General features: G+C 40.8%; 3 protein-coding genes across 5 annotated transcripts; all 3 read left to right on the top strand.

Moving 5' to 3' along the window:
• Positions 1-691: 691 nt before the first annotated feature.
• LOC131779415 (uncharacterized) lies at positions 692-5,385 on the top strand. Of its 3 annotated transcripts, XR_010718593.1 has the most exons (5): positions 692-1,146; positions 3,439-3,830; positions 3,921-4,135; positions 4,713-4,961; positions 5,254-5,385. XR_010718593.1 is itself a non-coding variant. In XM_066171497.1 (4 exons), the coding sequence occupies exons 1-3, from the start codon at positions 951-953 to the stop codon at positions 4,098-4,100; spliced, it is 768 nt and encodes a 255-aa protein (XP_066027594.1). In that variant the 5' UTR covers positions 692-950; the 3' UTR covers positions 4,101-4,135; positions 5,254-5,385. The 3 variants fall into 3 exon arrangements, 2 of the variants coding, with proteins under 2 accessions (XP_066027594.1, XP_066027593.1); XM_066171497.1 differs by lacking the exon at positions 4,713-4,961; XM_066171496.1 differs by lacking the exons at positions 4,713-4,961; positions 5,254-5,385 and having other exon boundaries at positions 3,921-4,491.
• LOC131780038 (uncharacterized) lies at positions 5,107-7,966 on the top strand. Its single transcript, XM_059096650.2, has 3 exons — positions 5,107-5,385; positions 6,553-6,792; positions 7,277-7,966. The coding sequence occupies exons 1-3, from the start codon at positions 5,214-5,216 to the stop codon at positions 7,378-7,380; spliced, it is 516 nt and encodes a 171-aa protein (XP_058952633.2). The 5' UTR covers positions 5,107-5,213; the 3' UTR covers positions 7,381-7,966.
• Positions 7,967-10,097: 2,131 nt separating this feature from the next.
• LOC131780036 (short-chain collagen C4-like) lies at positions 10,098-14,523 on the top strand. Its single transcript, XM_059096647.2, has 4 exons — positions 10,098-10,670; positions 11,825-12,096; positions 12,614-12,907; positions 13,265-14,523. The coding sequence occupies exons 1-4, from the start codon at positions 10,276-10,278 to the stop codon at positions 13,729-13,731; spliced, it is 1,428 nt and encodes a 475-aa protein (XP_058952630.2). The 5' UTR covers positions 10,098-10,275; the 3' UTR covers positions 13,732-14,523.
• The last annotated feature ends 88 nt before the right edge of the window (positions 14,524-14,611 follow it).

Below are 14,611 nucleotides of genomic sequence, written 5' to 3'. Positions count from 1 at the left end.
ATCTTCGGTAAATCTCACCAAGACTTCAGCTTCAACCAGTTTCACGCCCACGATCTCATTAGCATTTTTCCATACCTTCGCCAAACAGTTCTTACGACTTAAGTTCAGAGAACTTGGTATTGGATCAAATAAAAATCCCCTAGTTAAAATATTTCTTTGCTCTCTTCTCTCGTCTGCCTGATTTTGTATTGATATTGTAAGGAGAAATTCTGTCTCGGTTACTCGTGAGGGTTTAAAATTTAATTCATCAGCTTGCATGAAGGCATGCATGCTGTACTTTTCAATTTCTACGGCTATAAATTACGAATCACTCACGAAACATTTCATGCATATTTACAAAGTTGAAGTGCTTTGATACGTGACCTTGTTCATGCTGTTGACAACCGGAAGTCTAATGGATTGCCATCAAAACTGCCTGTGAAATGTCAAATTTCTAATCTCGAATGCACACAATTACTTATGCAGAATTCAAGAATGTTGAAAAAAAAATTCAGCAATGACAATTATCCTCAAAATTATAAGTTGGCGAAAATATCTTCCACGGAACCGGAAGCTGACATGTTCATCCAAAAATAGCGTGATAAGTGGCGTGATCGTGACTTGGACCAAACTACATCCGGTAAAGCAATCAAATGTGTGAAAAAAAAACTCGAATATTTAGATCAGTGTCAGACAACTCCCTTTCCTTTGATTGTGAAATTAGCGAAAAGCTATGATCCTTTATTAAATCAATTATGCTCGGTTCTTGAACGGTATGTTGTGACGTCACAGGCGGCACTAAGGCAGTTCTGCACAGTGAGCCAGCGAGGTGTCAACGCACCACTGTTCGACAAAAAAAATAGTGGAACACCGGCAGAATTTCACTTTCTTACTTGAATCAAGTGACAAAGCAATACCGATCTCACCGTTATTTCCTCTACCTCAGAGTAATTGCTTACAGGGCTCAAAATATGAAATTTACGCTGCTCCTTTTTTGCATATTTGCCTATCTGCTATTGTTCTTCGTCGCTGGATCAAGCAGTGGAGTTGCAAACCTTTGCGAGGAAGGAAAATTTTTTGATTCATCGAAGCAAAAGTACAAGTCATGCCTCGAGTGCAAATCCGACATGCAGGAGTGCTATTCGTGTTGTCAAACCAAGGTCCATGGTAAGAATATGAAAATCAGTTCAATGTTTGTTATGTCAAGCTAGAATTTAAATTTAAAAGTCTTGAATCTGCCGGCATCAGCAACGTCTAAAAAAGACGTGATAGCTATTCTCGCAATGACCCAACCAATATTCATTAGGAAAAAATGGTTAGAGATTGGAAAGTAGAAAGTCGCTTATGAATGCTCGTTTTAGAAAATTAATAACTGTCATTAGCTGTCATCAGCTAAACCGAAGCAAATGGATTATGGTTCTTCCTTCCTAAACAAGGGAGAATTTAGTGTACACGAAATAAGTTTCATATCAATTCCTCTTCAGAAAATCTTCGTATTCTTGTGGCTTTTAATTTATCTCCCTATTAAAGGTAGTGCACATCGCTTTTCCAAATTAAGCGGTTTCTAGCAGATTTCGTGATTTTATGCATAATTAAACTGACAAAATCAAACTCATTTACATACCCCTGTATTATCCAACGGTTTTGTCTCTCTCCCCCGGTTGGTTTTTCAGATTGATCCCGAACACAATCAGCTTTTCAATTCAGATATGAAAGAACATAATCTTTTCCCATGGATTGAAAAAAAGAGAATAATGCAGATGTACAGATTAGAAATGTGAAGAAAACTTTTAAACCCGATTTAATGTAATGAAAACATCAGCAGGTACTGTAAACATGCAAACAGAAACAACGCTTTGCGCGCCTCTTGGAAAATCTGGATGCCCTTAAAATGCTTCCTCTTCTTTTCCAAATATGCAAAGAAATATACCCTTAATTTAAAAAGAAAAACTGACAATTTGCGAGGAAACGACCTCGTCGGAGTACTTCACGAGAGATTTTTTCGCGTCATGATAATTATTTCCTCACTGTTAACAACTATTGCCGGATTACCGACATTACTGACGCGGTACTTGGTCAATCGATATAGCTGAGTACGCACTGAGTTTAAACGTTAATTAAGGGAAACCGATAATTTGCTGGAGAAGTAATTTTTCTTGATTTGGTCAAATATCGAGCGCCTCGTGCAGGTAGGACTGCAGGAATGGACAACTGACAAGTGTTGGTTCTTGCGCGCGCGGAAAAACAGAAAAAGGATATACCCCTTCCTCTCTCTCGGTTTTTCTCTTTTTTTTTTAAGGTGACTAAGTCTTTTAGATTCATTTGAATTTGACAGTATATCGAAGCTTCCACTATCAGATGATCTCAACACTTTTTGCCGTAGTGTCGGATTTCTGCACGCTAAGTAAACATGATAATGTAACGTTGATACAGTCGCCAAAATAGCCATTTGTACGGTGAACATTGTCCCTTAGACCCTGATCACGCATCTCTCCCAGGGTTTTTTATTCTCAAAATCTTACTGAGGCTTCAAGGTCTCTTGATCTATGGTCTGAGAAGCATGCCACTCTCCCGTGATGATTTCATCATATCCAGTCTAATTTTAGTATCCCTAAATTGAAAAAAAGTACCCCTTCCGCCTCCTCCCCCCCCCAACCTCCCTCCGAAGTCTAAATAATGTATAGTGTTTGTTGAAACGCGCGCGTGCTCGAAAGAAAGGACGCAATTACCCCTAGAATATTCACTCTTTGGCGCAGGCCTGCTATAGTTTCTGCGTTATAGAAATCAAGCATCGCAAACACCTCCTACGCTATCTTTTCCAGAGAGGCTCTCTTACTTGAAAATGCAGTCTGAGCCAAGAGGCCATGAACTCGGAGTTTTCTCTTAGGAAATATCCAAGGGAAGAAAGCCACGGGTGAAACGCGATCGAGATGAAATGCGATAGCGAGGAACATCGATCAATCTAAAATCAAAATTCAAAAATTATTCCTTTCCTATAGTTTACGGACCAGTCATTATTTATCACCGGTGAGATGTGGGTGGCGTATTTACGGGCGATCAAATGGTTTTCAGGGGGAACGGGGGGGGGGGGGAAGGGGATCAGTCGTCATCAACAGAATATGTAGGGGAGGACTAAAGAAAACCGATTGCCAATTTACTGCTAATGAGGAGTGATCATAAAAATATTGCAGAGCCTAAGGTGGGATCAGGTAAATTCTATAAAAACATTACCAAAATCCTCAACCCTTGGCGAAAAATGAAGACCGGTCCTTTATATGAAATAAGTCACACTCAGCCATTAATAAATGCTGCTCTGTTACTTGAGGTGGAAATGGTAGAATGGTAAGGTGGGTCTGTTTCCTTTTTTTGTTTTGTTTTTTTCAACGCCGGGGGTGAGGAAAAACAGCTTTTTTTAATCCTCATTCCCTAATACTTTCATTATTTCCTTTACAAATAAAGGAGGTGAAAAAAATAACTCGAGCACTCCAATCCTACGTCATCAAGTGACAGATAAACCCGGTTTGCATGATGGGAAACCTCGAGCCGCTGAAGGAGACAAGTCTCTTCCGAACATCTTCGTGGTATCCACAATTAGTGTGTTCCTTATCAGCTCCTTGTTGGTTCTCGTGCTTGTCGTTATCCGATCCTCTCTTGAACGCCGTGTTGAAGCAAGAGAAAGTACGAGCATGAGTAGACAGTCCCAGCAGTCTAGTCCAGTTATAGAGATCATGACGACGCATGCGCAACTGCTGGTACAAAGGGATGACGCGAGTGAAGGAGACGCCGCTAATGAAGGAGACGTAGCCAGTGAAGGAAATGTTCGACTGGATAATACATACTACGTGGATGCAGTTATGTGTCGATAATTTTTAAATCAGAGCCGAAAGGATATGGAAAGTAACTGATTAGAAATTATATAAGATTTGTTTTCCTTCGCTTAGGTTTGTAAGAAAACTTGCCCCATACTTCCACCTAATTTATATCCAATGAAATATTTGAAAAAACCAGTCGCAACTTGCGCGCTCGCATTTTCCCGTTTGGTGGGGATCACATGGTGTTCAGTGGGAACGAATGGGGGAATCAGTCAAGTCATCACCTATCATAGAGTACAGGGGCGATAAACAAAGGCCTGTCCCTTGGTCTGTTCTTATTTATGGTAAGTTCGCTTAATTCACCTTCGTAACTACTGTGACGAAAGATTTGGCCTTTTAGTAGTTGTCATCGGTACACAAAGTAAATTTTGTGCAGCTTTGTGGGTCGGTGCAAAGACAGCTGAAAAGATGCCCACTGGGATGATAATTCTGCATTTGAGACACTAAAGCTCAGGTTTCCTAGTATTATGATTTATGTCTTTTTGACTTTTAATACCGCAACTGCTTTTTAGCATGTCACGCAACGATGTGACTCGTAGTCGTCGTCGCGTGACATTCTAGAGAGCAGATATTAGTTACTTTATTAGTAAACACAGTATTTATACAGTCACTTTGCAAGGAATACAAACAACCTTAAAAATTGAAAAATATCTAACAGTTTTGTAACGTAGACGGACACACCGGATTGCCGGTGTTAAACATTTTGTGTGAAATTTAAAAGAAAAAAGTTTGAGTGTACCTGAAATGCGTTTCTTTGAGTATTTCACGATATCAATATAGAAAGTTTACGCACACCTTAATACCCAACCCCCTCCCCGTTATTACAGACCGAAAATAGTAACTATCAAGCACTCATGGTAGGTTCTGCAGAAAGAAAATGTTATTACTGAGCATGACTAAAACCTTGCGAAACCTGGGCCTAGAGTCTTTTTTTGGAGAGAAGAAGAGAGGACCTGGAACCTGATTTGATCGCACTCGTTGTTGAATGATAGCACTCGTTCATCGTTATGAGATAAACGGTTGAAATACTGCGCCAGAAGGAAGGCACTAAAACTGACCAGATGTAGAAACACTTCGTTGAATTCTCCAATATCCACATATTGACCGGAGGTAAGCGGGCTAGTAGAAATAATTTCTGGTTAATAGTATCTTGACAAATTACACACCTCGTTTCCAAGTCTTGCTTAGATTGGTCAACACTTCGTTCTGGCTTGCTCACAAAAATAGCAGGTCTAGGGGATTCCCCAACAGTACAACATCGTATAAAAACCGTTGAAAACTGTTTTTCCCCAATTGCACTGAATTGTTCCCTGACAGCGCTGCTTGCACTTCTAATTGAAATATTGATATTGTAGCTAAATCATGATTTTGATCTTCGGAGCTGTTCTTCTCTTGTCATTAGTTGATCAAAGCAGTCAGCAGCCACTGCCATGCAAGGATGGGAAGTTCTATGAAAGCAGCGTGTTCGACTATTTCAACTGCAGCGTTTGTATTGAGCAACCTCACTACGAGAACTGTGATACCTGTTGTAAAAGTAAGTTTCATTTTGATTACCTGAAGGCTTTTCCGTTTTCGAGTCAGTTTCTGTCAATTTTTTTTTTGTTTAGATCTAAAATTTAACGTAAAATCTCCCTTCGATTCCTGCAAGTCAGCACATTTCAACGTATTATAAACTTGTCCCCTTTAACGAAAAACCTTCAATGTCTATCCGAGAAAATTTGACGCGGTTCTATCAACGAAATTGCAAAATAAAAAATGAGAAAAACTCGGATTTTTTATTCGGCATTCGGCTTTCGGCGCGCAAAAATGTGTCGCGGTGGGGTCCCATTCTTTGTTAAGTCATTTTGTGATACTTTTTGGTGTTTGTTTTGTTACATGCTCCTTATTTCGGCAGAAGTAAGACATTCATCTTTTAAAGAAGCCTTTAAATTGAATCGCAATGAATTATTTTGAATTCCTTTCATAGGAGCAGGAGTAGGACTCTGATAGGATTATTGTGAACACTGAGGGGAAATTTACCGCAATTTTTGCCTAGAGTGCACTTTCGAAACATCATAAGACTGCTGATACGGCAGTCCACCCGTTTTTTGACCTTTGAGTATTGTTTTACCAAGGGAGATTATCTCCATTTATAGCGCACGACAAATGAGTATCATATAACAATTGCGTCAGCTCATTCGCGTCGTTCCAATGCTTAGAATTACTCAGCCAGATAAAGGCGCCGTGTTAAAAATTTTGGCGGCGATCTTGACCTTCATTTCGGGCATTTTCCATACTGTCACGTACAGAATATCACAACATAGACGCCGGTGTATTTTTTTGCCTGCTGTATTTGGTTTTCGGGATACTCTCAAGTCTTGGGATCTCACTTACTTGGCGTTGAATCTCGTGTGCACTGAACAAGTTTGTGCTTTAAAGGTAACATTTTTGGGGGCCTTTTTTGTTTTTGTCTATTCGCCGGGCTAATGATTATCTCCAATAATAATGACAGAGCGAAGATTTTTGTCATTTGCGCGCAACGCGCTCGATACACGATCAAAAGTCATTTTCCGTTTTTCGTCAAAACCTGATTGGTGTCTGGAAAACGGCAATTTCTGTGCTACGTTCATCCCGTACAATCTTGGGAGAAATAGAAAAGAGCGAATTCCCTCTGTTACGAATTTTCCAGATAATGTGGTTCGGCTATTTATTTTTCTAACAGAAATCACGACCACGTCAACATCAACTGTTGCAGCAACGACCGAGAAAACTAAACTGCATACGAGTCCCTCAGCATCTCAATTCGTCAAGACAGAAAAAATGCGTTTCTCTCCGATGGAAATGGTTATCATAGGATTCTCTTTCGGATTCGTGGCCGGTGCTGTAATAGCTTGGCTGGTTGTGATTACAGCTAGAGTCTGCTCCAAAAGGAGGAAGAAACTGGAAAAACTGATGACTTCAAGTGAGTACAATGGTTACATACAGTCTGGAGTATGACCTCCAGAATGATTTTATAAGCTATTTGTCTTGACTGTAGACTTCGACTGGTGGTCGGCATTAGTGCCACTTGCAATGGAAAGTTAATGACTCTTTTACCCGCCAAAAATTTATCTGCGCGTACTCCCCGCGCGTACTCTCCGCGCGTACTCCCCGTGAGAGCATACCGCCAAGCCAAACAAGCAAAGTATATGCGCAGCAATTCGCGCGCGAGTTTTTCGCGATGTCCACGAATGAGGGAGCGAGTGGGTCGATTAAGGCTCGCAGTCCCCGACAGAGAAACTAATGAAACACGTGACAGGGATTTTCTTTTCCGGAAGGAAGATTTTTTTTAATCATGTATTTGAATAGAGCCATGTTTTGATGATTCGACTTTGTTTCGCGGAACTATAAAAAAAAAATGGAGAATTTAAATTTAGTCTAACCCAGTGTTCTCCTCAATCTCTTAGAATCAATAAAAGCAACACAGGAAACCCAGCGTAACACGTCATCACCCATGGTTTGGGGCCAAAATGTTGGTATACCTCCGGCAGCGGATCCGCATGACTGTTGAGCGGAAGATGTCCTCTCCGCGTGCGATGACGAGGCGAATAAAAAATCAGGAGAAGAAACTAAATTATATTAAGCATAAGCGAGTATCTTTGTAAAATGCAATAACTTTGTTCAGTTTCTTGAATTTCCACTCCTGGATGATTGGTAGCTAAAGGAAGGCTAAGGGTACTGAAAATAAGTTATACTAAGCAAGTGAATCTACAAAACCAATAGTTCGGTTCAATTCTTCGACTTTTCGGCCAAGAATCTTGACCTCACGCTGGCGTTTGTATCATAACTGCAAAAAGTTCATAAAAAATCGTAGACATGGAAAATGGAAACTAATTTCATTTCTCTCTCATTGGAGTAACAACTACTTAAAACAGGCTCCCTTACGAACGGAACGTTTTGTTTTCTCCTGTCAAAAGTGTTTTTGTTAATCACGTGACCTCTTTGTAACAGAACATTTAGAGGTATTCTGTAACCTAAAGTTAGCGGTTTAAGTAGCTAAAGGGAAGACGCTGAATTACTTCTATTAATATATTTTACGACTAAAAATATAGTTGTACAGGCATTCTATTTTTGATATTAAAAGTTTCAAGATGATATCCATTTGTGCTCTGATGACGTTCGGGGGTGGGGGGTGACTCTGAGAGAATTTAGGCCGGGCATACCCTTTTTCGATACTTTTCTATGGTGTTGTGTATGTGGTTCCATTTGTACCAATTGCTATCAATCGCTAGTGATAAAACTCAATCGTTAGTGCTGGCAACAAATAATAATTGTAAATCAATTTAGTTTACGTTCTAAAATGGTCAATCGTTAGTGCTGAACCTCAATCGCTTGTGTTGTTGCACCAAACGCCGTTGTAAGACTCCAATTAAAAGCGCTAATTATAAATCGCTGGTGTTTTGACGCAGACGCATGTTTTCGTGTCAATCGATAGTGTTAAACCTTTATGGCTTGTGTTATTTGTAAAAGGCAGAAATTGTAACGATATCAATCGCCAGTGTTACCAATCATTGTTTGTGATGAATACAAATCGCTACCGCAAAACATAAATCATTAGTGCTAGTATCGATTTGTTATCGATTCTACCTGGAACCAGTCTCCCCCTTGTTTAGCAAAGATAAACCAATCAAATCTTGCTTACTATCTTGCTATCTGATAAAGGACATTGAAATCCAAAAACATATTTTGAATTGTATTTTTGCAGGAGCACTTTACTTGATGGGCTCCTGATTTTTGTTGAAAGATGCTTATTTAAAAGTTATTGTAAATCTGAAAAAAAAATTCCAAATTCTGATCAAATCACTCTCTCCACAAATAACTTATAAAAAACCCAAAAATAATTTGCGATCCAAGGTACTTTGTGATACTTTCGTCCATATGCCTTGAGATGGACAACGAAATAGCATCCTCTTTCGCAGGATTTCCCACTTGCTTTGCTCAGAATTCCGCACTCGCTGGTTCTGTAATCTTGGATTGTATACTTTCTCTTGATTCAGGCTTTATTGACGACATTACACGTTCCGTTCTGCGATCTATCTACTCTATTACAATCTAATCCTAGGGTTACGAAAATGTTACATTTATTAGCTGAGGAAATCCACACCCAGATCCATAATTCCGTGTAGGATTTAAGATTCACTCACGTTCTACAACGATTCGTGGGCACTAATTTTCTATTAAACATGGCTTTTCTTAACAATCATGCTGCTAAGTTCTACGCACTTAAACGCCCTGCAAATACCTATTTTCATACATCACTGCTCGCAGAGCCAATTTGATTACCCTATGCCGCTCCTAATTACGTGTTACCTCTTGTTGTAACGTTGACTCTGTACTTAACGGTAACGAAATAACAACTCACTTAATACACAATTAAATTCATAATAAATCTAGGAAATCAATTTTTGCGTGGAAAAATTTCACAACATCCTCAAACAGATTCATTTATTAGCAGATTAAGGGAAGCAAATCCTGCTCCAGCTGTGAGATGATCATCTTGCATTGCGTAATATGCGTCATGGAGAAAATATAAGAGTTTGCATAGGATAGATAGATAGATAATGACACGAGGCCATTTTAGCGAATTATCCATTTCTAGGTTTCCTACCCCTAAGAGAAGTTTCGGCTTGGGCCGCCGGTGGAATTTTTCGCCTCTCGGATCGGGCGTTCGGAAATGGAGTGTGCAGCCTTGTCCTTCTCTTAGGAGCCTGCTTGTTGCTTGTGTGACAACAGACAACGGCGTTTGCTGCAACAGCACAAGGGATTGAGGTTCAGCACTAACAATTTATTTTAGAACGGAAAGTAAATTGATTTACAATTACGACTTGTTGCTAGCTAACGATTGAGTTTTATCACTAGGGATTGATATTTTAGCACTAACGATTGAGTTTTATCACTAGCGATTGATAATTTTGGCACAAACGGTTCTCCATAGGTTTGCTTGTAAATTTGCTCGGAACTTACGGGGGCTGAGTCTCCCGTGATGGAAAGAGGATAGGTAGCTTATCAAATATTGGTACGTGTTGACAGATATGTTAATAACTTGCTGTTTATTTTCTTCACATCACGGCCTCTGCGCCAAATATTTTGTCTAGAAACGATACACAAAATCAGATTTAATGGAGAGTCGGAAAATAAAAAAAAAGCTGTGACTGTGTCACCGCTTGATCAGCTTTGTCAAGCCGGCTGCGATGATAAGGGCCGAAATTCATACGTAGTTTGACCCCTAGCATTAGGTTTCAAGAAAGTGTTGAAGTGAAAGATGCTTTGTTCTACGATAACAAGGCATATCTGCCCCGATTTTATTTTTAATACGAATGTTCTGTAACAGATTAGTGCTTCGGGCGCGCGAGCTGTTGTTAAAGCGATTCGTTTGAAAACCGGTCATCACACTTCAATACTAAACATGGTCGAGCCCGCTAAAGAGCGGTTTGGTGGAACAGCGCTGGCAACAGGCATCAGTATTATAGCCATCTTGATTTCTCTACTTTGCCTTGTCCATGTCTTCTTCCTCGCCTCGCATCAGCCACAGTGCAATTGTCCGCAAAATGGAGTGCTCGACAACTCAAGCGATAAAACAGCGCAAGAGGTAAAGAAGACATTCACTGCTAAAGAGAAAACCTCTACAAAAACGCGATCAGATGCGGCTAAAACTTTTGAGCAAGTGACGGAGGGAAGAAAAGTGAGATTGCGTCGGCAGAATCAAAATAATGGACAGGTCAATGGCAACACGGCTTTTGGTGGTTACCTACATAATGCTATTTTGCGATTGCAACAGCAAATGATTGCCGTGGAGGGAAGGTAAATTTTATGATTTGCGTTTTCTGTTTAATCATCCGTGGGATATCTTGTTACACAAGCATTTAAGGACCGGTAATTACTTCTCGCTCGCGGGGGAGAGGGGGAGTCAAAGAATTTTGATTGTGACACGATAAAATTTACCTGATCTCCCCCATAGGGCTTTCTTATATTCTTCCTTATAGTCCCCCTCATTGACAGTTAATTGGAAGTCAGTTTTCTATAGCCCCTCTTAACACTCTATTGTTGACGTCTTATCCCCCCCCCGTTCCCCCTGAAAACCATGTGATGTCCTTAAAAATCCTCTACCCCCGTCCCCGGCGATAAATAGATAAATAGAGACTGGTTCCAAAATAGAAACTGGATAAATAGAGAGTGGTACCTAAATAGAGACCGGATAAATAGAGACTGGTTCCTTTTTTTTTGAGTAGGTGCCTCTCGATGGGCTTGTTAATAAGAACTCCCCTATATGTGGATATCATAATGAAGCACATTTGAACAGCGCTGAGTGGAAATCAGTGATCTGGAACTACTTTGCAAATCCAGCTTGCATTCATTTATCTTAAGTTAACTCGAACTCCTTTTATCACAATCTGCGCTTTGCTCTCCTTGACAGTTTGATTTGTCGGGGGTTAAGTTTATAAGTTTATTGGATACAACGTAATACCAATATGAACCTGATTGAAGAAAGGGGGTTAAGAAACTGTGGTGCTACGTCGGTCGGTGGGGGGGGGGGGGGGTTGGGGGAAATTTGTTGTATCAACTCAGTTGAGGACTTGAATAGGCCACCGTGGAAGTTACCAGGACTAGAGATTGACTTCTTCGAACGTTAGCTCTGCTGAAGACCTCATTTACTCTGACGAAGGGCTAATGGTCGTAACAACAACTTTAAAAATTCTTTATGGTGGCCAATTTGCATTTTCAACTGAATTGATAAAATCAACTAGATGAACCTGATTGCACTCTGGCTCTATGTGATTGCTGGCCCGCTAACATTTGCAAACAGTATTTCTACAACTAATTTTTTTGCGCCTAAAAATTGCGTAATTGGCCACATTTATTAATCCTTACCAACCGCATGATTTTTATCGAGGACTCAGCATTTAAAATCTTCTGCAAAAATCACATTGCATTGCATTGCATTGCATTTCTTGCAGAACTCAATACTTACAGGACCAGTACTCGAAGACCGTAAATCGGGCAACACCCCGTGGGCCTCCGGGTACGCCTGGAATACCCGGAAGAGACGGAAGTGACGGAAGGTCAGGAATGGACGGTCCAACGGGGCTCCCTGGCAGAGATGGACCCCCAGGAAAAGATGGTTATCCCGGTTCAGCAGGGGCTGCGGGGCCTCCGGGTGTAAATGGTCTTCCAGGGCATCGTGGAGAGAGAGGTTTAAAAGGAGAGAGGGGTGATCTTGGTCTGAAAGGTGAAAAGAGAAACAAAATGCCAAAATATTAAGAAATATTGCATCCCCTCAGCACAGGATTACGTCTTTTGCTTGCTCTCATGCAAAAAAGTGCGCTCAACTGAGGAAAGACATGTGTTTCGTGAGGAAGCAGAAAAAGAGAGCCTCCACCCATCGTATCTCTGCCTTAATCAACCCTTTCACTCCCAAGACCTCACAAGTAATTCTCCTTACTGTCTCCCATACAATTCATATGATATAACTTGAGAGAATTTGGTTTTGGGTCAACTGATAATCTCCTAATTGATATTTATCTTAATTCTTATCACTTGTCTGCTTGATATTGTATAGATAACGTAAGGAGAAATTCTTTCTTTGTCACCCATGGGAGTTAAAGGGTTAGTAATCGCTTCTACACCGCATTGGCTTTTAATATAGGGAGGAATTTTTGCATGTAAAAATTCAAGAAAAATGAGCGCAACCTTTCACTTCCCTTTTTTTTAATCACATTGTTTTGCTTGTTTTCTTGTAACAATAGGTGATAGAGGTTTACCTGGAATGAAGGGAGGAAGAGGAGTTCCCGGTATACCGGGAGAGGACGGCGAACCAGGACTTCCCGGTACGGTGGGGAGCAAAGGTAATAAAGGTGAACGTGGGAAGACGACTTGTTATGTCACGGAGCGGGGTCGGAGGGTGGAGAAATCGTGCTTCGAGGCTGCGTCTTATGAAGAAATTGGCCGGGATCAAAGTAAGGATGCTGGAGGGGCACTTACCTACGTTCGATGGGGAAGGACCACGTGCCCAGTGGGAGGTGCAACGATAGTGTACTCAGGTAAGGAGGTACATTCTTCCTTTGGATGAGAGTAGACGAGGGAACATTATTACTGAAATCTGGATTAGGTACAAATTAAGCTGCTTATCTCTTGGGATAATTGCTCAAATCCTTGGGATAGGGGAAAAAGTTTTTAATCGAGGGCTCGTTCTCTTGGGATGTACAGGCCAGGCTTTTAATTATATTAATCAATACCTTTTTTTTCTTATATCGGAAGTTAACTCAGGGAGGAGGGGGGCAGCTTATTCTCCTACACCCCCTTCAGCCACGCCCTTGAGTTAACTATGAAAGCGTTCCTTTATCTTGACTTTCTTGAACCAAAAAGTCACGTTGGGGATTTTCCTCTTTGTCTCTCAGGACAAGCTGCAGGCACACGTCATGACAAAGCTCGTACAGGGGGGTCCCCTTACATCTGCGTACCCAATCAGCCGTGGTACTTTGGTCAAGTGGATCCCAGTACTCCACTCGGCAACGTTTCCCAGGTAAACCGCGATGCGCTGAAGCAGGACGAGACACGCAGCATCTTACACGGCACTTACTTCTACTTGTCATGTGTGTTGTGCCTGGTCAGGACCCGAAGCGTGCAGATCATGCTGCCGGCTCGAAAGGAATGCTATCGAGGCTGGCATCGGGAGTATGATGGTTACCTGGTGGTGCAGTCGAACCGGAAGGACCACAAAGACGTCATCTGCTTGGACCGGGAATCCAGGAATCTACTGAAAGATGCCACATACGTCCGAGGGCTTTTTGCGAGTTGTGAGACGTTCTCCTGCCCGCCATATGTAGAAACAGAGAGACTCCCTTGTGTTGTTTGCACGATTTAGATATAATGCTAACTGTCTTGGACAGATAAAGCCCGTTCGTTTAACTCTAAAGTGTAGGCTAAGCTGGTTTTGATTAATTTTAAGCTTCACTTTCATCGCTGCTAAATTAGTGTCAGATTGAATTTTCCATCCCACCGTGAAGATCATTAGTTCTTCGTAGCGCTTTTCGAGTATTGCGCGTTATAACCAAAACCCAAGTTATTTGAACGTCCAGTCAAAGCAAAGTACAATATCACACAAGGACCCAATAAGCAGGTGAAGAAAATCATAACAGTCATCCTAAAGCACTAGACACAAGTGACTCGGTCAAGATTGGTTTCAGTCTAGCTTCTGATCGGTTGAGAGAGTAACGCGTAGTTTCTGAACAAATAGTATGTTAATCCTTTAAACCCTAAAATGATCAGCTTCTAATTTCTCCTTGCAATAATACTTCTGAATCCTTCGTTAAGATCACGAGAAAACAAGAAAATGATCGCGAACTAAAGAGATTTTGATTGTTAAACAAATTCTCCTTGTCAGTACCAAAGGAAATGAACACAGAAGAGTATGGAGAATCTGGATACTGATGTTAGGGAGTAAAGGTTTAAGGTGAAACCGATACAATCCAGAGTAGTTTTGTATTCCGGTTAAAATTTACTTCAAAGACTTCACCCCATTAGCTCCGCTCTACCAGTGCGCTATTATTGTTAATTTTTTGTAAGTTGTGTAATCTCTAAGTTCGGGTAGTAGAATTTGTTTCACTACGGAAAAAGTGCATTAAACGATAATCAAAAGGTAATTATTCACTGAAAACTATTTTGCTCCCCTTTTGTACGAATATATGGAAATCTTCGATACACTTCTGTTACTCTATCGTTGATGCCGGCAGGGATCATCAGCA

Source organism: Pocillopora verrucosa, chromosome 8 (assembly GCF_036669915.1).
Source record: "Pocillopora verrucosa isolate sample1 chromosome 8, ASM3666991v2, whole genome shotgun sequence".
NCBI lineage: Eukaryota > Metazoa > Cnidaria > Anthozoa > Scleractinia > Pocilloporidae > Pocillopora > Pocillopora verrucosa.
The sequence above is the reverse complement of the archived record's forward strand: the minus strand, read 5'-3'. Positions and strand labels throughout refer to the sequence as shown.